General features: G+C 37.5%; 1 protein-coding gene across 2 annotated transcripts in view; it reads left to right on the forward strand.

Moving 5' to 3' along the window:
• ANKRD29 (ankyrin repeat domain 29) overlaps positions 1-24,899 on the forward strand; it is a 648,684-nt gene that overhangs the window by 255,413 nt on the left and 368,372 nt on the right. For both annotated transcript variants that reach the window (XM_044065358.1, XM_044065359.1), the window contains exon 6: positions 24,573-24,671. In XM_044065358.1, the coding sequence (XP_043921293.1) occupies positions 24,573-24,671 (99 nt within the window). The remainder of the gene's footprint in view (positions 1-24,572; positions 24,672-24,899) is intronic.

Consider the following 24,899-nt stretch of genomic DNA (forward strand, 5'->3'; position numbering starts at 1 on the left):
GTACAAGATCAGATGTTGATTAAAACAGTTTTACACAGAGGGAAGGAAAGCAGCTTGCTGTAATATCAAATTGTATAAATAACTTGGGGGAAGGACTTGTGCCATGTTTTCAAGGGATACCTTGCCTGTAATAACAAATCCAAAATAAATCATATTTCAAAGTAAGTCAAAGAAATTAAGAAACCAGCTGCATGTTTGAATCCAAATATTTTGAAATAGCTCAATTAATAAAAATGTTAGTTTTTGTCTTTCGGCTTTTCCTGGTTAGGGGTCGCCACAGCGGAACTCCGGTCCGCTAATGATTGGCAGTTGATTTTTATGTACTGGCTCGCCAGGCTTGATGCACAACCTTCAACATAGGTACGCCCATTCACGTATGTCTCCACGCAGAAGACGCTCTAACCGAGAATCAAACCGGACAGCGTCTTACTGTGAGGCGACAATGCTACCGCAGCACCACCACCGCGGGTAATTAATATAGCAATAACCCACGCCTGGGTGTGGGTAATGCTGGATTTACCCATGGTTGGCATGGTTTGGTCCCGAGGGCGAAGCCCGAGGGACCAAACAAAGCCAACCGTGGTAAATAGCATTACCCACACCCAGGCGTGGGTTATTGCTATTATACCATGACACTATTTAAGAAAAGAAACTATTACTTTTCTTAAATAATGGCATAGTATAATGCCTGTTTACTGCCCTTCCGCAGATGTCTGGCATCCACGGCAGTTCTGATGTACTGCGCCTCAGAGCTGTGGGCAAAAGCAGCGGAGAACGCAAGATCTCCGTAGCTTTTTACTGTTTAGCTATGTTAAATGGGTTTAACATAGCGAGACAGTTTAAAATAAGCAACGGAGATGTCCGTTGCTTATTTTAAAACTGTCTCTCTATGTTAAACCCATTTAACATAGCGAAACAGTAAAAAGCAACGGAGATCTTGCTTTCTCCATTGCTTTTTAAAACCTGTCTCGCTATGTTAAATGGGTTTAGCATAGCGAGACAGCTTTAAAATAAGCAACGGAGATCTCCGTTGCTTATTTTAAAGCTGTCTCACTATGTTAAACCCGTTTAACATAGCGAGACAGTGTTTTAAAAGTAGAGTTATACTAATGGAAAAAAGTCCGGGCGACCGGACCTTTTTCCATTAGTATAACTCGATTTACAATGTGCACGCTGGCCAATCAGCCTGCACGTTTTGGGGGGGTCATGGTATAATAAAAATGTTAGTAGTTCTTTTAAAAGAATTTAAGCTGTTGGAGTTTTACTGATTAATGATCAACACATTGAAGATCAGAAATCTATTGCAGACAATCAGATAGGGTATTCATCTCTCCAGTCAGTGATGCACTGCTGATAATTTATAAAAAAAACACTCTGGATTTATGATCAAACTATAACTAATATAATAAGGTATGGTAACAAATACCTTGACTAATATTAATGTCTCCAATGGATCTGAATAAATATCAGGTATGGTGGTCTATAAAGGCTGTGTCACTTTATTCCAGTCATTTTGTAAAAATGTTAACCTGTATGCATGATGTAGCTTTGTTCCAGAGGAATGAAATTGGTCATTTGTTGTTCCGACATAGAAAGATGGTCCTAACTAAACATATATTAGCTGATCGTCTATGATTAATAAATGTATTGTTACAAAAGTATTGTTACAAGAAGAAATGCACACTCTGTAATGTTGGGGCAGGACAGTATGATTTTGATAAGGATAGGTCTTGTCTTACAAAACTATATGACAAACTGATACACGAATCGTTAAATGTTAGCATTTTAGCTCTCACTTCCTATGTGGATTTTTCAAACCACGTTGGAAACACCCTTTATTTAAGAGTTATAACTAGCCTCAGAGATCATAGTGTCACCCCTTATATAATAAAGCAGATGTACAACAATTAATGAATCTTCATGTCTTTACTCAGACTGGTAGCTGTAGATTGTGTAGTACCCACAGAAAATGGTGGGGCCAGTATATTTCACTTCATTATTTTCCACTCTCAAAATATTATTTGTCATATAAGTAATACTCACTTGACAACAAGTGAGAATGCAGGCACATTTAATCAAACATTAAAATACATTTAATATAGACATATATTGGTTCTAAAATTAACACAAACAAATGCTCAGTTCCATTGTGGAAAACCAACTCAAGTATATCTTGAGTTAAGATACACACTGTTTTATTTGCAAAAATGTAATTTAAGAGGTGGTAACTCAAGTCATTGTTTAATTATCACCCCCAGTCTGCACATAAATCTGTTGTAATTAGAACAAATACATTTAATAACTAGTAACAGTCACACCAGTCTCTCAGAAAAGGAATGATGCATTATATGACCCAGAAAAATATAACGAGCAAGAATACGAATGTTTGGTATTTTGTATTCTAAAATAAAATGCATACACATTCACCGGATCATTTATTTCCCATAATATTTTCACCAAGCTTGACAGTCTTCCAAAACTAACATCTCTTATTTTAGACAAACAATATTCCCAAACCAAGTATTGAACAGACAGAATAAAGATTGACAAATTGCCTTTTACTTTAGTTTTTCTCATTTCTGTCACTGCAAACTGACATGGGGAAGAAGAACATTCTGTAGCTCATGCCAAAGCAGACCAGACCTGGAATAATTGGTACCAACATGCATCTATAATTGTGTCAAAGCCTCTTTCTACCAAATGGCCTTCTTTAAGCCTTTTAAATATAGTTTCTATGCTGGGATGCCAGTGATATGTTGACTGTGGTCTCTCCTGAGTCATAGTGGCCTTATTGTTTTTTTCAACATCATTCTATTGACTGGGTAATGACATTTAGGCAGGGGTATTGTTTGTCTAAGACCTAGACTTTCCAGTCTTGGATACCATTTGTACTATCATTTTCATAAGTAAAGCCCTTTCCACTTAAGAAATGGAATGATAACCCTAACCTTGCCCTTCCCCAACCCTAATCCTGTACCTTACCTTAAAAAAAAACTTCCTGTAACATGCTCACTATTCAGACGAATTTCAGACTAGTGTTATGGGGAGATTTAGTATGAAGACTGAGAAAGGAAATAGTTTTCCTTTCTTGATCATATGCAGGTTTGATATTTAGGGCAATGGACATTATGTGCTTTTGAACTTCCTAAGTACATTTCATTATACATCATACACTCATATATATATATATATATATATATATATATATATATTTTTATATATATATATATATATATATATGGAAACACTACATAATCTCGAATGTTTGAAATACCAAATTTCAAACTTTCAAGACCATATAGCCGAAACCCCAAACTACTGAAAGACCAGAAGTGCGAATTTCAAAATCCCGACTATCAGGAGTTTGAAATTCAAGCTTCTGGTGTTGCAGTATGGTGGAAGGGCAGGTAAGTATTTCTGTTTAACTGTGTTGGTTAGAGGTTTAGTGTGTAAGTGTGTGTTGTGAGTATGATGTGTGTGCGAGGGGGATGTAGGTGTGTGGTGGTGTATTCATGTGTTTGTCTGGGTAGTGCGACCTTGGAGTTAGAATATTTAAGTAGGGGTGTGTGGGGGGTGCAGGAGAGCTTGCCCTCCTGCTTGTCTGTAGGTTAGGTTTGTGTGTTTCTGTTTTGGGGGAAGGTGTGTGTATTTGTCTCTGTGTGTTGTATGTTGTGTGTAGTTTTCGGTAGTTTGAATTTCGCGGTTTTGTTTTTTTGGTATTGTAGTGTTTCGGGTGTTTGGTCTCGGGATTCTGGGCATCGGTAGAGTGAGTGTTCAGTATTTAGTAGTGGTTCCACACACACACACACACATATATATATATATATATATATATATATATGTGTGTGTGTATATATATATATATATATATATATATATATATATATATATATATATATATATATGGGTGTGATATCCATCAGATGGCAACTGCTTGAGTACAACTTGCTGATCAGCAGCAAATCAAAAAAAAAAAAAAACAAAGCTACATCTCCCTGCTAATTATGTATGTCACCTCTGAGTTTGCACTTCAGTGAAGAAACAGCAAATTCCCCAATCTCCACTGTACCACTCTCATGCACAGAATAACTGATGGCACATTTGATTGCTGTGCCAGTGGGCTTCCAGGTTCAATAAGTTGTCATACTAACCCTTGTAATACTGGAACTGTACAGCTCAACTGTACACCTCAGATGTTTTACTTAATGAATTGAGAAATAAATACACAAATAACTGCTACACAGCATTGTGCCTTCTTTAATTTTTTAGCTCTTTGCTGCTTTGTAAACCACACATTCACACACGCACACACACACACACACACACACACACACACACACACACACACACACACACACACTTAAATGTCTTAACTTATTTTCTGAAGAATTGAGGAGAAAGTTAGATGTAACAGTGGACAAAGTGCACAAAACCAATGACAGTTATTGATTTTATACAGCATGCATTTTTAAAGGCTTTTATGCCTGAAACTCAAATGTATGTTATCATTATTTAATTGCAAACCTCACTGATATATATATATATATATATATATATATATATATATCCAATGTGCAATTTGAATGACAATAAAACACTCAATATTTATTAAAACAAAAAACAACCGGTAAGCGCTTTCATTCACAAAGAACTTCTTCAGACCTGGTTGTCACACATACAAAATTCACATTTATAGTTTGCTCAAGTCACATGACCTAACACATTTGCAATGTTTTAACCCTTTCTTACATAACACTGCTTTAAAGTTTTCCATATCATTCATACCTGGATCTGCACCTGTGTTTAGCCTTACTTGCAAGCATATTCTTTCCAGTTTAAATCCACTTCTGCATCCCATCTCTTGTCTGCATTTAAAACTTGGTCAATGACAGTAAAACTAAAACCCACTTTAACTCTGTTATGACAGTTAACAACATGTCTTGCTAGGGCATTAGTTGCATCCAGTTTTTTCTACTGCCCTCAGGTGCTCATAAATTCTGCGATGGAAGGTATGTATAGTTCTTCCTATGTCGAATCCATCACAAGAATTATATAATACTAGGTACACAATAAATTTAGACTTGCAATTATAATTCCCCTTGATATTAATAGTAAAGTCCCGAGCCTTTACTACTATTTTATTCCCCAGTACCAAAAACTTACAATAATTGCAGTCTTCACATCTTGACATCCCATTATAAGAAATAGGAGTATTACATTTTTTGGTTTCTAAAAAAAATCCTTAAGACTTTTCCCTCTTTTTGTGACAAAAATAGGACTCTCATATAAAAAAAGCACCTAACTCTTGGAAATTCTTCAAAAATTTCCAATTATTTGTGATGATCTGCTTAATACTGTACATATCTACTGAATTTTCCAGTGTACAACTCAGATTATAATCTACTTCTTCACTATTCCTTTCAACATCCTTTATTGTCCCTTTCTTCCTCATGGCTTTAATTTTATCTATTGCTTCAATTATTACCCCAATAGGGTAACCACTGATTAATTTTTTTTTTCTTAACATCTCACATTCTTCCAAAAAATACTCATCTTCGTCAGTGAGTCTATTTATTCTATCAAGCTGACCAAACACAATATTATTTTTCAAGTTCACACTGTGCAAACTGCTATATTCCAAGTAGCTGTTACCCTGGACATATTTTTTTAAAAATTATAACCAAGATTTCCCCCCTTTTCTTGTACACAGTCAGATCCAGGTAATTCACACTAATTCTACTCCTATTAAAAGAAAAATTTAAATAGCTTGTAACAGAATTTAAATATTCACAGAATTTCAATAATTCTGACTCAGAACCTATATATATATCTCTATAGGTCTGCTACGATTGATTGAAAACTCAAGTGAATTTGACTGAAACTCATTTTGTTGAAAGTTATGAATGGTCTTTTTCCCACTGTAGTGCAACCCTGGAGTTAGTATATAAAGTAAGGGGGTGTGTGGGGGCACAGCCCCCCACATTGGGGGGCAAAGCCCACCACATATCTTGGTTATATAGTCTCTTTTGGAAACAATTATTTACTGCACTTGTAAGTATCACTGTGTATAGTTTAAAATGCCCCCCACATCCCCCTTACTTTATATACTAACTCCAGAGTCGCACTACAGTGAGGAAAATGCCATTTATAACTTTCAACGAAATGAGTTTCAAAAAAATGAGTTTTCAGTGAAGTGAGCTTTCAGTGAAGTGGTCCTAGTAATTTCATTTTTAGTCAAGTAAGTTTTCAATCAACCGTAGTAAACCCATATATATATTACACACACACACACACACACACACACACACACACACACACACACACACATATACATAAACACGCACACAGATGTGACCATCAATTACAGGAATTTATATTTTTACCTCATTGTTGGCAAAGGAGAATACTACATAGGTCCAAAATTGGGAGCAGTTATTTATTTTATATATTTAACCGCTAGAATAACAAGCTTTGGATTAGCATGGTTTTTTCTCAAGGCTGTTAAGCCTGGAGCTCAAATGCCTTCCATAATTTAATTTCTGCTGTACTTACAGATGTGCCAGAATAACAGCACCACATATTTTACAATAAAATAGCTCACAATATAAGGCAAAATCAGGGGCTCCCCCCACACACATGCACGTTTACATATGCCCACTCACGCACATATGGACACACACACACATACACTGTTAAATGAAGTACTTATCTTCTTACATGCGCTCAGTAACAAGCAGTAAAAATCCCATTCCCATGCTCCTGCCTCGGCACTTGCCTGTTAACTTCTTCCTTTCCATCTCAGACTGTCTCAGTCACCTGAAGGCAGCTTGGGCCAATAGGAAGAACTCCTTGCTACTTCATACAGAACCCTAGTGATATGCTTCTTGAACAGCATTTCTGACATCCTCAGCGCTGCCTGAGATGGTGACATAAACCTCATGTTAAGCCACTGAAGTGGGTGAAAATGATTTTTTTTTATTTGGTGTCAGAATTAGACAGAAAGTCAAGTATTAGTTTAATTTTAATTTAAAAGCAATAGTTGGCTTTCCTGAATTTAAGTGTTTTTTTTTTTTTTTTTTTAAATGGGAAGTGCTGCAGTCCAGCAGACAAGCTGCCCCTAGGTTTTACCCATTTGTCTCGCTTTGTGAAAAGGTGTGGGTGGTAATGCACAAGTATGAATGGAACCATCACTGACCTCTCAGGCAGAGCCCAGAGTCATAGGGGTGGTCATGGGGTGATCATAGGGTGGTCTTCCTCTAGGGCCTGTTTGGGGTTGCTCTCATGGATCACATGCCCCATTGCAGGCAGACCTACTAAGTTGAAAACCTCACCTCTGCGAGCAACTCTGATGACTGCTTGGACTGACACCCATCCCACATCCCACTTGCTTTTTTTTGGTCTAACCTGGGGACTGGAAACCCCAACCATGGGAGTCAAGCCAGTTACTGATGGGAAATGGATGAGGGAATGTAGTGTTATGGGAAAGTGGGGAGACGCCATGCCATCTGTAGAATAACCCTAACTTGCAAAATGGCACATGCAACAAAAAGGAAATGCTATGCAAGGTCTCATTATTTCCAGGTGATTTTGGAAATTGATTATTGGATTATTGATTCTGCTGGCCCTTTCTTAAATAACATGTTAACGTGGCTACATATATCGAATGTTAGGAATCTTTAGAATGTCAGAGATAACATTTCAAGAAATTATTACAAGACTGAGATTGTTTTCTTTGTATGGATTTCTAGAGCACATCATAAATAAATAGTACTTAATACACATCTGAAGACTTATCAATTTATTAAGCAATGCTGTATCATTGATTCAGTATGCGTACCTGAATATCCTGCTATTAATAGTTTAGCTGAGATATATATTTTTTTGCACAGGATTAGAGTTTAACAAGTACTATGCTAGATGTTGAAGAGAAGATTTCATTGTTTTTGGTACAATATTGTACTACACCACTTTTTACAATGGCTCAGTCTGCTGAATTGTTTCTGAATAGACACATGCTTGCAAGACTTAATTTGCCTAAACCTGAGAAAGATGTTACAGTCTGAAAAAAAGGAATACTTACAACATTTTTTCATGCTAAATATGCAGTCTTTCACAGCATATGATTCAGTATATATTCATGACTCATTATAAGAAGGTCTTTAGTAGAATCCTGGAGTAATGGCCAACGTAAAGGTCTTGTATCATACAAAGTGGAGGGATAGACAATGTTGTTTCATACCCGAGTCTTGAAACTCAAATGAGGTCATGAGTCACTGCTGAGATACTTGAATCTGACAAAAACACAAAAAAGGGGGAGAAGCACTACCCAACACTCAATTAGAGTAACCAAAATCAAGCAGTAATAGGTACTGTGGAAGACAGCAGGCAACACCTCACCACAATCTAATTTAGATCCAGTAGTTTTATTAAAAACACACAATGAAACAAGGTCACGAAAATAACTCCACCAAATCGAAAAAGGCATAATAGAGGAATGCATTAACTGAATTTGCCGCGTTTTCATCCAGACCAAAGGACTTCACCAGATATCCAGGATTAAACAAGTTAGTGTGCATATATAGCCTTTCTCCCTTAAGTAAGTGAATTTATTAAAACAAACAATTAAATAATTAAAAAGTTTATTTTAAAGTAAAAAAAAAACATAGTTAACATTAATTCATGTTGAGAAAGAGGAAAGTGCAGAAAAGTATAACCAAAACCTAAAAACTGCTGTACCATCTAAATGCAAGGAAATCCTCCCAACTTATAATAATGTATATAATAAAAATTGTAATCCATAAAAATATCTATAAATATGGAATATAGAACCAAACACAATTGTATTAGAACAGCCAACTATTGTGTCTTAATCAGATGCAACTTTTCATTTTTTTTATTTATTTTCAATAAAAATAAAGAGTATCTTTTCAACAAGTGAGTGGTGCTTTGTGAGTCCGTTTGGAGCAGATTTCGTGGGCCTTTTTGGTGACAAATATGGAATATATAAAAATAAACATTATATAAATATATTGATATATTAAATACATGGCGATATAAAACTGTATGAAACACTATGTGAATACTTGAATCTGATATAGTGAGTTCACTTTCAGACTTTGTGGTTTTTACATGAGAACATTCACCTAGTATAGATTTTGAACTTTAATTCTGATACCATCTGTTGCATCTGAAGTACTGGAAGAACCTGAGGTTACTGAAGAGTTACAAAATTCACAAATGCACAACATTTGATATACAACATCAAAGCATCTGAACATGTGAGGCTACAATAAGTTGAGTATGAATTGCCTTAGATTCTACTCTTTTTCTGATGAGCTTGGTTACGTCTGTCATCCCTGAAATGCTTCACAATATTATGACACTGTGTTTTAAATTATGAGCACTTGTAGCTTCACTCACGATAACTGTAGGCATTTGTAAGTACAAGTATTGAGTTGTTGTATCAAGTATGGCCATTATGTACAACAGTCGTAAAAGGAAATGCACTACCAAGAAACCAAATTATGTCTTCAAGTGTTCTTCGTAAATACATCACAATGAATATTGATTTTTGTTTATAGCTGAATAAGACTCATTTGGACCAGTATCGCATCTCCTCCATTGTCTCCTTCAGAAGTGTTTCTGTCAAACCTTTTACTGATTTACTAACAAAAAGTGATTGCTAATTCTACCAAAGCTCAAACAATATTCTTTAGTCATTTCAGTACTTCTCAAAATGCATCCTCATCTCACTGCTTAATCTAAAAGACCTTCTTGGCAACCAGATTAGGTTTACTGACTCTTGCAACTGAATACCCTCCCTGTTACTTTAATATTTAACTTTCTTTTTTTTACATGTACTGCAGAAAATACATCTCTTTTAGCATTTTGTCTTCTTTAACCCACAGACTGCAAATAATTCTTTCAAAATGGCTTTCACAGAAGTTAGTCTTCTGGAACTATATATCTACAAAAGTCCTCTTTCATAATTTCCACAATTGGAAGAGCATTTAGTAAACTTGCTTTGGCTGCCTAAAATACCCTCCCCTCTAACATGACAAATGTCTTTCACTAATCCTGTTCAGGAAAGCCATGCTAGAACATGTTACAGAATCAATGCACTATAATTGTTTTTCACGCTTATCCCATTGTCTTTCCCTTCATTTCCGCTCCGAATAAATGATTTGTGCTTAATATTCCTCACTGTCTTATCCCGCCTAATTTCTCAAATTGTAATTCTCAGTTGTACTTCTCAGCTAACCTTTCCTTATTCAGCTCAGCCCCATCATCTGCTCTTACACTACTTGACTTTTCCATTACATTTTAATGGATAAATTCAAAATCGCATTCCCTTGTAAGGGATATAAACTTATATAAGTATCATTTAACATTGCTGATGAATAAAGTTGCTAAACCGCATACTCACAATTGATGTTCATATTTTAACATAATTGCTGATGTGGCAAATATGCCTTTAGCCTAGGCTGTGACTGAAAATTGTCTCAGGTCCAGCTCACCTACCTGGTTAAAAATATGCAAAAAAATAAACAGAAGTTGAGTGACTGATCACAGTGCGGACAGTGATGAGAAAGAAGGTTCATAGGGGGATACCAGGCTAGCGGCCCTAGACCCTTTACAAGCCTAGCCATGTTGATCCCAAGTATCCCCATTTGTTCTTTTTTTGGGTAGTTTGTGGGATGGATTTATGAACAGAGTGGGTCTGTGAATAACACAGGCTAGCCCTGTCCATGAGGGACATGGGTGCCACTGCAGGGGTGAATTTGCGGTCTCCCATTCAGTTATCTAGGTTGCATTTGAATAGGATCAGTGACAAGCTCTGTTTTACATGAAAAGGGAGTCTATTCCAGAGAAGTGCCAGTCTCTGGGAGACATATCTGTCTCTCCAGCATGATCTGTTAATGTCACAAGCTAGGGTGAGATCCCCAGAGCGACTGACTCTTGACCCATTTGACTTATGGATATGCAGCATTTCCATTAGGGCAGGGATTGAGTTCACCCTATAGGCCAGGCACAAGTCACCTCTCAGCAGCCTATAAGATACAGAGTACAGTGACAGGGCTTTCAACTTGTCCATGTAAGTCACATTTTGGAGTCCCTGTGTTTTCTTAGTGGGAAACCTCTGAGGTCTCTCCACCTGCTGCAGGTGTCTGGTGAGGTACATGCAAAAGGGTGCATTATACAGGATTAATGGACTGATGAGAGTTAGGGTGGCCACGGTGGTGCAGTGGTTAGCATTGCCACCTCACAGCAAGAGGTTCTCCGGTTCGATCCTCGGCTGGGGTGCCTTCTGTGCGGAGTCTGCATGTCCTCCCTGTGGTCGTGTGGGTTTCCTCCGGGTGCTCCGGTTTCCTCCCACATCCCAAAGACATGCTGCAGGTGGATTGGACACTCTAAATTGGCCCTAGGTGTGCGTGTGAGTGTGCCTTCTGTGGAAGGTTGGGCGCCAGGCTGGCAACTCGACACCGTAAAACTCCACTGCCATTCAATGTGCGGACAAGGTGATCCGCTGTTGCGACCCCTAACCGGGAAAAGCCAAAAGAAGAAGAAGAATGGACTGATGAGAGTTGAGTACAGTGGAGTTGCAACATCCCTTGACCTGGACTCTATGTCCTTGCTTATGAGGTGCACTATGTACAAGGCTTTCCTTACCACTGTGGAAACCTGGTGGTCAAAGTTCAGATTGCTATCAACTTGTGTTCCCAAGTCTCACACAAATGGGTTGGAACTCAGGGGGGGTATTGTCAATATTGTAATTTGTAGGAAATTCTGTTTTGCCAGAGGGAATAATAATGCATTTTTTGCATTTAGTTTTAGACCATGACTTTGGCGCCAATCATTTGTTTGTTTTAGCCCTTCTTGTGATATGTTGACATCACTGAGGGACTCAGTGATTGCTCCCAGTTTGCAATCATCAGTGAACTTGATGAGTCAAAGGCCATCTACTTTGGCCTTGACTTCTGAGAAATAGATGCCAAACAGTAAGGGGCCTAGCACAGACCCCTGTAGTACTCCACTGATGACGTTTCTACTGGTGAAGGTGGAGTCACCAGTTTTGACAGAGTGTGTTCTGTTATTGAGCCAATTGGCTACCCATCTAGTAATGTAAGGGTTAATCCCTATCTGAGAGAGTTTCCTCAATGATGCCAGAGTGGGGAATTGTGTTGAAAGAATTGGCAATATCGAGATAGGCTGTGTGCACTGTCTTACCTTTATCCATGGCTTCGGTGACATTCTCAAAGAAGTCTACCAGGTTTAATAAGCATGATCTACCATTAACAAAGCCACTCTGAGTTGCCTATGTCCTTGTTGGTAAGGTCCATGATAATTTTTTACATGGTCTTGCAGACAAGGCTGGTTAGAGCTATGGGTCTGTAGTTCCTTTGGTCAGTTGATGCCCCCACCTTGTGCAGGGGGATTACTGTTGCTGTTCTTCATTCTGCAGGAACAGCCAGTTCTCAAGCTATGATTAAAGACAACACCAAGTGGGACCACTAGGCCTTGTTTTAGATTGTTTAGTAAACAACCTGGGATCATTGAGGCCATGTTTTTGACCTTGATGAGCACAGAGATGATCTGTTCTCTTGAGATACTAGGTAGAGGACTGGTGTCAGATATTCTTTGGGATATGGTAGGATGTGAGAGTGGAGTAAAATTTGCACTGAATCTGTCAGCCAGCAGGTTGGAAACATCTTCCAGTGTAGTATGAGTGATCCAATCTACAGCCACATAGCTGGGCATTCCCTTTTAGACTTCAGACATAATTAAATAATGCCTTATGACTATCCTTGACTAGGGATGCAATTTTAGTTTCATAGTTTGCTTTAGAAGACTTTCCAAGATTTCTGATTTTTCTGTTTAGGCTTAGGAGGGAGCTCTTCCTCTGCAGAGTGATATCCCTCTGAATAATAAATAAAGATTGAGGAAGAAACCACAGTCAAGACTCTGAAATGCTCCAGTACTTTTATACATCATAGAAGGTGTTTTTCAAGCTTGTGCTGGAAGCTAAGGTATCTAATGTTGCACCAGAATCATTATGCACCTATTGCATCCGCTACCAGTATTTGTTAGTAGTGTGTAACTTCTTGAATTTCTTTACCATCTACTATCCCAACACTGTTATAACATGGCTAATGTATTCATGAGTCCTTTCAACAATTTACGGATTAATGAATATAAGTTTAATAGTCCTCTTAGTTTTCCTTTATAAGAACAAAAACAATGTCATTCATGCTAAGTCACAAATATATTTTGATAAGGAAAAAATGTAAAAGAAAAAAACGTAAAAAATATGTCTAGTCATCTACATTAAAAAAGTCACCTAACTTGGGAATCTAATCTTATAAACTTTCTCCCAGCTAAGCTTTTGGTTTCTTCATACATGATCCGCCAAGCACAATATAGATGCATAATATGTAACTTACACTACAAGGGACCTTGAAAGGACTCTTTAATTTATTCAAGGGACCTTTCTTTTAATTTCCTGGGAAGTTACTTCAACAGTGCATGGATACAAAGGAGCAGAATTGTTTTAGCTGATCTAGTGTTTTAAAAGGATGAAATATACCACTGTAGTCATCAATTGTGCTGTGCTGTTAGAAGAGAAGAGCTCCCAAGTATCTTACAGATATGGAAGCTAAGGGCTGAAGTCAACAGTGATTTTTTTATATGAAAAATGTAAGCAATTATAAGACGTAAAAGTTACAAAGCAGATGCATAGATGGCCCATCAAGAAAGATTCTAGTAAAATGCAGAAATGTGTACACAAATACATTTACAAGCCTCCCTTTCTCAAGGCATCATGGTTATTTAATTTATACTTTCCATCTTATGGCAGTATATGTCTGGTAGTTTAGTGCACAGGATCTAGGCTACAAAATGTTGATCAACTTTATCCTATAGCCTGTGGTTAAGAGCCTCTGTCTCCATTTGCCTAATGTACTACTCTGAGAATGTCAGTTAGCCAGGCAGTTGTTCCAGGTCACCCTTGTAAATATACAGGTACCTAATATGTTTCCAGGTTAACAAATAAAATAATAAAATTATTTCAGTAGACAAAGGAGTAAATCTGAAATAGTTATCAGACAAAGAATATGTTACTCATAACTGCCCACATATGCACATATCACATTATTTATACGATAACATTTTCAGATCTTTGCACCTGTCTATGAATATTTAATAAAGTTCAACAATTAAGTCACACGTATGTCATATGTATGATTAAACCTATTTGTTTGTATTCGGTTTTCATACATTCATCCACCCAATATATATTTATTCATCTAAGAATTTAGTACAGATATTCATAGCAGTTGTTGCCTCACACAACTTAGTGGTGAACCTCATTTCCTGTTAGGTAGTCCTTCTTTATTAACGGGTCCTATTATTAGCTGCCTGTTTGGCTAGTTTTCTGTATGACTGTACTTACCAGCAAACAGTATGACCTCCATTAGTTTCTGATAGAATTTATAGCTAGTTTGTCACTGTGTTTCACATGTTTTCCATTAGTCTGGGAATCACTGGAGTTGATATGTGTCCTGTGATCTGAATACAGTGGTAAAGCTCTTGCATGTCCTGAGGTTGTCATGAACTGTCATCTATCTGACAAATGTATTAGCATCTAATTACAAGCTGTAAACATTTTTGTGATTGTGAATCACTCATGTTTAGCACTACAGCTATATGTGACTTGTGTATTTGGTATTTGTATTATAAATGTGTTCGTTTCATAAATATACCTGTATCTGCCTTTGACTTGTACCATGGTAGAAAAGGGTTCTTAGACCAACCCACTAATATTTTTTAGTAAATAACCAAAGAACATTTGCACTAAAATAGCTAAATTAGAAATTACTTCCTTGAAAATACTGTAGAGAGCCAGGGACTTCAAGATAAGAAACATTTCCTCATTGGGTGGTTTGTCAATAAGGAAGAGGTTTTTACACTGAAGAGCCACAGTCTGTCTGGTGTTTCTGGATTTGTTTTGTTTCTGGTGTAGGAGAACATCTTGTTTGAATTAATTTTTTCAGTGACTTGGTCTGTGCTTGGGCTTAGAGGCAGTATATGTTGAATCTGTAGAATTGCTCTGAAATGAGTAAGTCCCCTCCTATGTGGGCTCACTTTTCAAATACTACGTCTTCCCCTGCATTTGATATTTTCCCATAAGGCATTTTTCCCCTCTTTCCATCATTGGTACTTACCACCTATTCCTATATTCAGAGGTCTCAGAGCTGCTGCTGTTGTCATCAACTGTTTGTTCATCACAGTGGTTTGTGTGCCAGAAACAAGTGTGGCTGTACCACAGGAAAACAGCCTGTATGACATTTCATTGTGATAGTGCAGTGTGCAGAGCCACACAGAATCTGTTTTTCACAAAATATACAGTGTTTACAATTGTACACACACACACACACACACACACACACACACACACACACACACACACACACACACACAAAATCATGCTTAGATACATGTGCAAACATTACATACATAATACACAGACATACCTACACAAACACAAAATAGGTGACATGAATGTACTTAGGTATTTAGTTGCCATTTATGTCATACAACATCACTTAGGCAAAGCATATTTTCAAAACAAAGTCTAACCGAATTGCATTGCATTAAATATGTACACAGTGTATTCAGTGAACATGTGACATAAGCACATCTCATTGGTGGATTCTTAACAAAGAGATAGTCAAACAATTCTTGATCCAAGATATCACCTTTCAACATATCTAATAACATATTGTTTTTGTTCATTAACTTGTAAATAGAAATCATCTTCCAAAAGTTTAATCATAGCATCATGATATTTGCTAGTGTCCATAACTACATATAGGAATAAATTAAATTTAAGGAGAATGCTATGCTATTCAAAAGGGATGAATGGTCAATGCCTCTTGAACACACAAAACCATGTGGACGCTGTAATTATTGTAATTCTCTTGACCCCAGTCCATTTTTTGAACATCCTGACTTGCACACTAACTTTAGCATAAAGACAGGATAAGAGAACATCTTTACCACATTAGGAGGCTCACCTCACAAATGCCTTTAGGCTACACGTAGCCCAAGCAGGTCCTGAACATTATTTCTTATTTAGAGCTCTTGAAATATTAAACCCAGTATACGAGGAGGTGACATCAGGAACCATACTGAGAGCAAGGACTCCATTAAACCTATGTTAAACAAATGGAGAAATGTTTGTAGATTTTATAATAAATGATGGAACATATATGTTTTTACCCCTTGAAATATACTTCTTTTGACATATATATCTATATATACATATTTATTAGAGCATCTTGAGTGTTCATGGAGAGTTTTTATATGTTTTTTATATTTACTTTGTCATTTTATACATCTATACATCTCAGCATGTTTATATGTGCATATATTTTTAAGCTTAGATTAACTCATGAATATGTAAATAAGAAGCAGCTTTTGATAGGCCAATAGGAGATGTTTTAACTGTATAAATGTAGCCTATGTACTTGAAGGTCTTTGTTACATGATCTGATGAAGCTCAAATGAATGAGTGAAAGCTCTTATCTGACCTGCAGTGGAATTAAAGTTGGATTTTAACCTGAGGATTTTGCCTTCCATTTGGATTTTAACCTGAGGATTTTGCTTTTCATCTATACTTGTGACTCTGCATCAGCCTTGTTGCTCCTTTTGGTTTCTTCAATATTTTAAAACATTGTTTTAATTCTGCTTTAGCTATATAGAACATACTTGTTTATATCCTTAACATCTAAAACAGCATGTATGCCATTTTACAGAATCAGTTATGCTATGCACTATTTCTCTTTTACCCTTTAAGTGATGACGAATAAAAAGCAACCAGTGGGTACCACGAATAGAACTTTGGAATCTTTTTAACATATCCGTTGCCTTACAATATGTTTTTTGGCAATAATTTAAGCAAAGCATTGATAGCAAGTTTAAATGTAAAACAAATAAAGTAATAGTGAACAGGATTAAGAAAGATCAGTTGAAATGAATGGAAACACTGAGCATTTTTTGTAAGGAACATCTGTTACACCGAGGTTCTGTCACACATGCTGTCAGACAAACATTTTTAATAAAGAAGAAATGTGTTCATGGGGAGCATTGTAATCTAATATGATAGGTTTGGAAAAAAGATGGGTAAATCTGGGTATAGAAAACACAATAGAGTAAATTAAGAAAATATTATTGATGGAAACATATAATGAAAGTAAATCAGGAGAGAAAAAGAAATATTTACTGTAGGGAGGAAATGTTGCATAAGCAGTGGGTGATATGGATGAAATAATAAATGAATAAGAAAGAAAGAAATATTGGAAACGCTACAAGTCATGCAGTATATAGCTGGTACTGTAACTTTTACCAACAGCAGCAGAAAAGGATAAAAGTAAAATGAACAAAATAAAGCTGTCACTGGAAACCAAGAATGAGGCTTCAGGAAAAATATTAAAAAAAACAAACCTGACATGGGGAATTAGGAGAAAAATAACAAACATAATATTGTTAGTGGTTGCAAAGTATCCATGTTAAAGTTTCCACTATATCTGCAACTTCATGTTTTGAAAATTATATTCTGTGACCTGTAATTATGGGAAATGTTTGCTATACTTGAATTTAATTCATTATTCTGATCTGTTTATGTCACATGTACAGCAAATAACACTGTGTGCTTATTTAATAAACTGCAATTCATTTACATTTATCTGTTATAAAACTATGCTTTGCCTAAGTGATACTTTATGACATAAATGGCAAATATGTAACTGAGCACACTCATGATATTTTGTGTTTGTATAGGAGTCTGTGTAACATGAATGCAATTTTTACACATTTCTGCACGTGTGTGTGTGTGTGTGTGTGTGTGTGTGTGTGTGTGTGTGTGTGTGTGTGTGTGCGTGTGTGTAAGCCCTTTGGTCTTATACATAGGTCAGGCATATTTTTATCAACCAGAGGAGAAGTTGTGGATATCAATTAATAAATAGTTGAAAGATTTTATCGGGGAGGGGGGTAGCAAGAGTCAACTGGGATAAGCTGATTCTTCCAATAGAGCAAGGTGGATTGGCATTACCCGATTTGATTTGGTATTTCAAAGCAATACAGTTAAGACTACTATACATAGCACAAGCAGAAAATTATAATTCAAAGTGGAAAGCGATAATGATGAAACAGGGGGGAAGCTCAAGAAACAAGGAGAGACTGGGATTTTGGATACAGACCTTTGAGGAATGCCAATAATCATACTGAACAGTATTCACAAAGTAGCAGAAAGTACTAAGAACTAAGCAAAGACGGGATTGGAGAAAGGAGATTCTGACCTTAAGGATTACTGCAATTAAGGATACCGAAAATAGCCAAGAGGGAGCAGGAATCTATTGGAGAAAAACCAAGGTATTGAGAGCAAATAACTAGAGAGGGAAAGGTAATAGAATGGGAAGAGGCCAATAATTTATTTGGACTGCAGGTTAGAGATTTCCTTCTCTGTCAAGGATTGATATCAGAATACAGGCAAAGAGAAAGAAATAGGGGGTCCTAAATTAAAGACTAGCACTGGTAGAGTTTTTAGTAGAATCTAGAACAGAAGCTGCCATTAAAAAAAGGAATAATTAGTAGAGCATATACAATATTGCATGATAACTAAAAGAATCAATCAAAGGAGGTTAAAAAAGATTGGGAAGAGAGATTGGAAAAGCAATTTACAAAGAAACAATAGAGAGATATGTGCATGTCTCCCAAATATGCAAGAAAGTCTAGAAGATTTAGGATCTTTTCTTGGAAGCATTTACATAGGTATTTTAATACCCAGAGTAGACTCCATAGATTTTTTCCTCAAGTCGACAGCAAATGTTGGAGGTGTGATGAGGAAGAAAAAGGTAACTGGGAACATATTTTCTCAGAGGGTAATGAGTTGACAGACTTTAAATTATACCTGCATACTGCTCTGTCAGAGATACTGGGTGTGCAAGTCGGTGTAACTAAGGAAATTATTTTTTCTGAGCTATGATACAGAATCAGAGTTATGTAGACATAGTAAGGCCTTGCTGAGTATAATTATGTCAGCTGCCAAAAAGTAATTGGTAGAAAATGGAAATCAAAGTCTAAACCAACTGTACTACAAGTAGCAAATTTAGTAACAGAGGTAAAACAACTGGAATTGGGATCTTTAGAAAAGGGTAGAAGCAAATTACATAGGAAAAATGGGAATTCTGGGAACAATATACACAGAGGAGGAAAAAGGTTTAAAAGAAGGCAGGATTTGAATGAGCTATGTAATGTTCAATTGACAATGACTGGATAGATTATAAGTGATGTATAATGTTTGCAACTACAATTGTGTCAACACTGTAATGTATAATGTTTGCAACCGGAATTCTGCCAGTATGGTTTGTCTTCATTTATATAAATGTAAAATTGCCTATGTCATAGGTGATAATTTAATAAATATATTTCTTGTTTAACAAAACAATATTCAGAGTAAAACAAAACCACATTGGCAATACAACTAACATTAGACAGCTTAGTAAACAGTATGCTCTGCTACAGCTATGAGTTTATAAGGACACCAAATACATTTGTCTTCCAAGTTGTGCAAGTATTATCATCTACTGTTTAGGATTTACAGTAGTCAGGTATGACCAGGAACATCCTGAATGGTGGTCTTCCAGCTTTTGTTCTTCAAGCTTTATTTTATTTGTTCATTATTTTTTAACCAAGTGTGTAGTTTGGCCTATGAATCCTTTTTACTGCAATTCAAATTACAACAATGGTAAACATTAGTTAGACAGAAAGATGCATTTATAGATTTAGGTATATAGATAATTGGGTTCTGTTCACATTGTCGACATTTCAGAATGTCGACATTCATATGGCCGAGACCATATGATCGACATTCAAAATGTCGATCATGGGGAACCGGCATCTCCGTACAGTGCAGAATGGAAAGATTTCCACTTCCGCACTGTAGTGTGATCTCAGAGTTGGTATATTTAAGTTCTGGGGGGTGGGGGGTGCAGGGGGGTGTAGCCCCCCCCCCTGCTAGCAGCGTGAAGGTAAGTTTTTTTTTTTTTTTATTTTTTTATTGTATGGTCGACATTTCGAATGTTGGTCATATGGTCTCGGCCATATGAATGGCAAAATTCAGAAATATCGACCATATGAAGTAGATCCAGATAATTTAGGTACTAGAATCAACCATGTTTTTGGAAAGTGGAATAAACCGGACTGTACAGAGATAGCCCTCATAGACACAGAAAAAAACATGCAGACTACACATAGCCAGTGACCAGGAATCACCACTGACTCTGGGACCCAGCTGATGTGAGGGAGAGACGTTACTATTGAGTTGCCATTCTGCCCTGGTTAACACACGATTATAGTGTTGCTAAAATTCCTGTGGTTCTTATTTTTAAATATTGCATAAGCTTTCACATTGGCGCCATTAGGTAGCCTGCTGTAAAAGCATCACCCATGTAAATGTTAACACTAGAGTGCCTGTCCTATATCTGTTTTCTTTCTTCATCATAAATTATCATTCACACCCCCATTTTATTCACCTTATCAACTCATGCTTCTGAAGACAGGTTATCATTGCATCAGAGTGCCCTTCACATCATCATTCCCTTCCATAACCTTTGCACTCATTACATCTTTTTCCACTAATCCTTCCTCACTCTTTTACAGAAGTGATTAGCTGTCTGTCCTTCTCTTGTAGATAGCATCCAAGTTCCCACTCAGCTCCTCAGAATTATGCTTTATCCCTTACTGTAATCTGTATCTATATCTAAGAACACCTGTAACCCTCACCACAACTTTACATACATTTACAGGACCTACCTTATAGACAGCAGCTGTTTAACAGTCTTATTAATAGTTATCACCCTACAGTTTGCATCTGAATCCTAGTACAGTTTTTATACTAGCATTTTTAAGGGGCCTTCCTTAGTACTTGCTAGCTTAAAAGTGGAATGCACATTCTGTCAGCTGGAATGACGCAATCCCCCTTCCACTTGCTACTGACCATAAATGTTCTATAGGCTGTGTTTGGTCTCTTTCTCTTCATTTTACTATCATAGCTCAGTGTATTAATCTTACTATATATACAATTATTATCAGGATATTCAATGTGCATATGAACATACAATGCGATATTCATAATTGTGTAAACACTTAACAGAAAGAGCTGTGACAATCATCTGTGTTAAATTCCAAGGGCTTTTGGTGGGCAAGAGCTTTTACATTATGATGCTAGAAATAGGGTCACAATTATCACAGCAACTTATGTTAGTAGCCACTGTCACAGCCAGTGTTCACAATGTTGTGCATCATCTCCCCCCAAGTCACAGGCAGGTCCACCAGTAGTTGCTGTGCCATCATATCCATGATCAGGACATTGCTGATGGCTACTGTGTGTATACAGATCCTTGTAAGAGTTAGCAGACATGCCTACAAATGGAATCAAAGTTGTCACATGGCATGCCTATGCCAGTGGACATGAAGATAGTGAAGCCTTAAATATCCTTGATAAAGGGACTTTTCAGCATCTGAGAGGCTATACACAGGTGGCGGCTCTGCATATCCAACATCACTGCACATGTGGATGAGCACATCTGTCTTCCATGGACAACAAAGGAGAAAACCACCACCACTGTTTAGACACTCTACAAAACAGCCCATTTCCATGAGATCATGGGAGCCACTGATTACACCCGCATTACCATCAAGGCCCCATCTTCTCCATGTGACATCCAATATATCAACCAGAAGAGCTTTCATTACATTGACTGCCAGATGTGTGCAATGCACAGGGTATTATATACAAGGTGTCTGTCTGTCTGTTATCCAGGCAGCTTCCATGACTTACACATCTAGCACATGTGTGGCCTCTACTAGTGTTTCATATAGGGTGACTTTCCACAGGGTTACCTAGTTTGCAAATACACACATTGCCCGCCACAGAGTCCTGGATATGCTACTCTTCCAAACCTAGACAGCAGGACATTTATAATGGTGTGAGCAGTTGTGTGTTAAAGGTGCCCCCATACCATAGAAGTGACAGTATACAATGCTTCGCTGTCACAGATCTAGGACATCATTAAATGATAAAGGCTCGCTACCACTAGATACATCTGGTGGAACACTGCAGTATATACCTGAGGCCTACAGTAAGATATTTGTGATCTTTTCTGTGTTATACAGTATGGTAACACACAAGCGTATGTGACCTGAAAACATTGTCAGTTCACTGGATGTGCCTGTGAAAATAGTGAAGGAGGAGATGGATGAGGAGTCATCAAAGGAACAGGCTAGAGCAATACACCATGAGAAACAGGAAAAGGTGCAATATATCATCACACTTGCAAAGGTGCAGTGCCTGGTGCATAACTACTGGACATAAAAGCAACACTGAATAAAACTGATGCCTACATTAACATACCCAGGCTGTGCATTACAGTGCATTGACTGGCCATGCTGTGCATCAGACATTACCTTATCCACACCAGCAGTGGGACAGGGCACAATCACCATCATTTACATAGTTAGGGTGGGGTACAGTAAGAAGTGGCAGCAATGCTACCATAGATGCAAGGGTTATGGAAGGTAGCCGTGGTAACCACACATGTAGATAGCAAGTCGGGAGATGTCAGAAATCACATCCTGAATGTCAAGGTGGCGCTTCAACATCATAAATGTGGACCAATCAAACTATGTGGCCCTGCAGTGTCAGGACTGAGTGCAACCTGCATGAGGGAAAGTGTAACACTCTGAGAATAAGTGCAGGAACCCTGTTGTGGCTCCCTATGTATACCGGCAAAGATGTAAACAGCATCCATGACCCAGAGGGTAGCCACAGCTAGGCATTTAACTCAGTAGGCCTAAAGGGGATAGTGATGGTGTGGAACTGTGAGGCACAGAGTGGCTGGCACAGTGAAGTATCCTTGCAATTGATGAGCATTAGCACTGACCATAAATATGCCCACACCTAAGTGTAGAAGTAGCTTTAACCAAGGGTAACAGTGATGTAGGTCTGGCACATTGTATGATATCTGCATGAGTCTTGCCTGTGGTCATGCACTGCACATCTGGACACTTGCGTGTCTATAGTGGACTTTTGCTAGTATCCTCATGGATGTACCAGTGGATGCCAAGTGGGCCACTGCAGTCCTCAGCAGGTCTATTTGCTGCAGGTCCTTGTATGCCATGTTACTCAGCATGCGCTACAGACCATCAGTTCTCCACACATGTCAAGCTGCAGATTCACACACTCTACCTTGGTGTTCAAAGCAGTGTCTGTGCCTGAATCTCAGACCTATACATCTGCTGATTGGTGACAAGTATGATGCTCGGGTGAAGAAATTATCTTTAATCATGGTGGCAACATCCACATGTACCCCTCTTCCTTATGATGGATACATGCACTTTGAGGTCAGTGCAGTTCACAGATGCCATCTTTGGCAGTGACTCCTATGTAGATTGGGTGGCAAAATGCTCATTTGCTTATCTGACTCCTGTGCTAACTCCCATAACCTGTAACACATTTCCATTGCTTTGTCCATTGCTCTTCACCACTTCATAAGTTGACTGATGCCCATCTTCTCAGTTTCCCATCACTTCTTCTGTCTTACTTTGTCTCTCCTCCTTATGCGTCAATCCTCTGCAGTCTTTGTCTATTCTGACCAGCTATGAATAGTCTTTCTAAAAGTCCTGCCCCTTGGTCCCTTTCTGCTTTTTATCTTTCACCATCACTTGAATCTGCATTCTGTACCTTCTGGAAAAGAGTACAGCAACATCAGACTTGACAAGTCAATCCAGATTAATCTAAATTTACAGATACTGGCTTCAACCAAATATATAATTCCCAGTACCTAGCCACTCACCTCTCTGTATTATTTAACCAGATGTCACAAAACATTCATGCATTTTTATGACCTAGGAAATGCCCATCTGTGCCAGTGATCCACCAGGTGTCCTTCACAGAACAGTACAGAAAGCTAATTTTAATGCATTTCAAGTCTTGGGTGTCTGACAGCAGTGAAAGACCTGTTAAACAATCAGAGGTTATGCAATGGACACCAACGTGCCATTTTAAAACATCAGTCAATTGTATGCATTCTTTAATGGGGAAGTGATGAGTGGGACACTGAAAATGAGTTAACAAAATGTCATTAAATTCTATAACATCAGGTGTGTTGTAGTCAGGAATGAAGTTTCTTATCAAATAGCAAATATAAAATGATGGATGTTGTCATGATATTCTTTTACGTATTACTGATATTACACAAAACACATAGTTCCTGATATTTTAATCAAGAAGCAGGAAAGGATCTTTGAAGTGTGCCCAGCTAGTTAGAAAAATGTGTGAAGTAATCTGCAATAAAGGTAGTATATGTACTTAGTTATAGGACACTCCTTACTGCAAGTTACATTGTTTTTTACTTTTAAAGGTACTGGCATATACTGTCAAATGTGGCTATAAATGTAATTAAGTTCATTTGAAATGCGTTGTGCGGTAAAAAGTATTGATTCTTCTCTTTCAGGATGGTGCTACAGCCCTTTTTTTAGCAGCCCAAGGAGGATATGTAGATGTTGTTCGTTTACTACTGTCTCTGGGGGCAAAGGTCAACCAGCCAAGACAGGTAAGACCCATAAATGGTCATCAGTATAGCAGCTATCCCAAACAGTTTTGTAAATGCAGATAACCTGTTCAAATGACAGACAGTTGCAATCAAAAAGTCCTTTCTGCACATAATGCTTATTATGAATAATCCTTAATCAGTTATGTGAAAATGCCAGTCTAGAGAAAAAGACAGTAACTAGACAGAGGAATTCTGCAACAATATCTTCCTTATATGCTAAAGGAAGTA

The sequence above is a fragment of the Protopterus annectens genome, chromosome 3.part0 (genome assembly GCF_019279795.1).
Source record: "Protopterus annectens isolate FY-2018-M chromosome 3.part0, PAN1.0, whole genome shotgun sequence".
In the NCBI taxonomy this organism is placed as follows: domain Eukaryota; kingdom Metazoa; phylum Chordata; order Ceratodontiformes; family Protopteridae; genus Protopterus; species Protopterus annectens.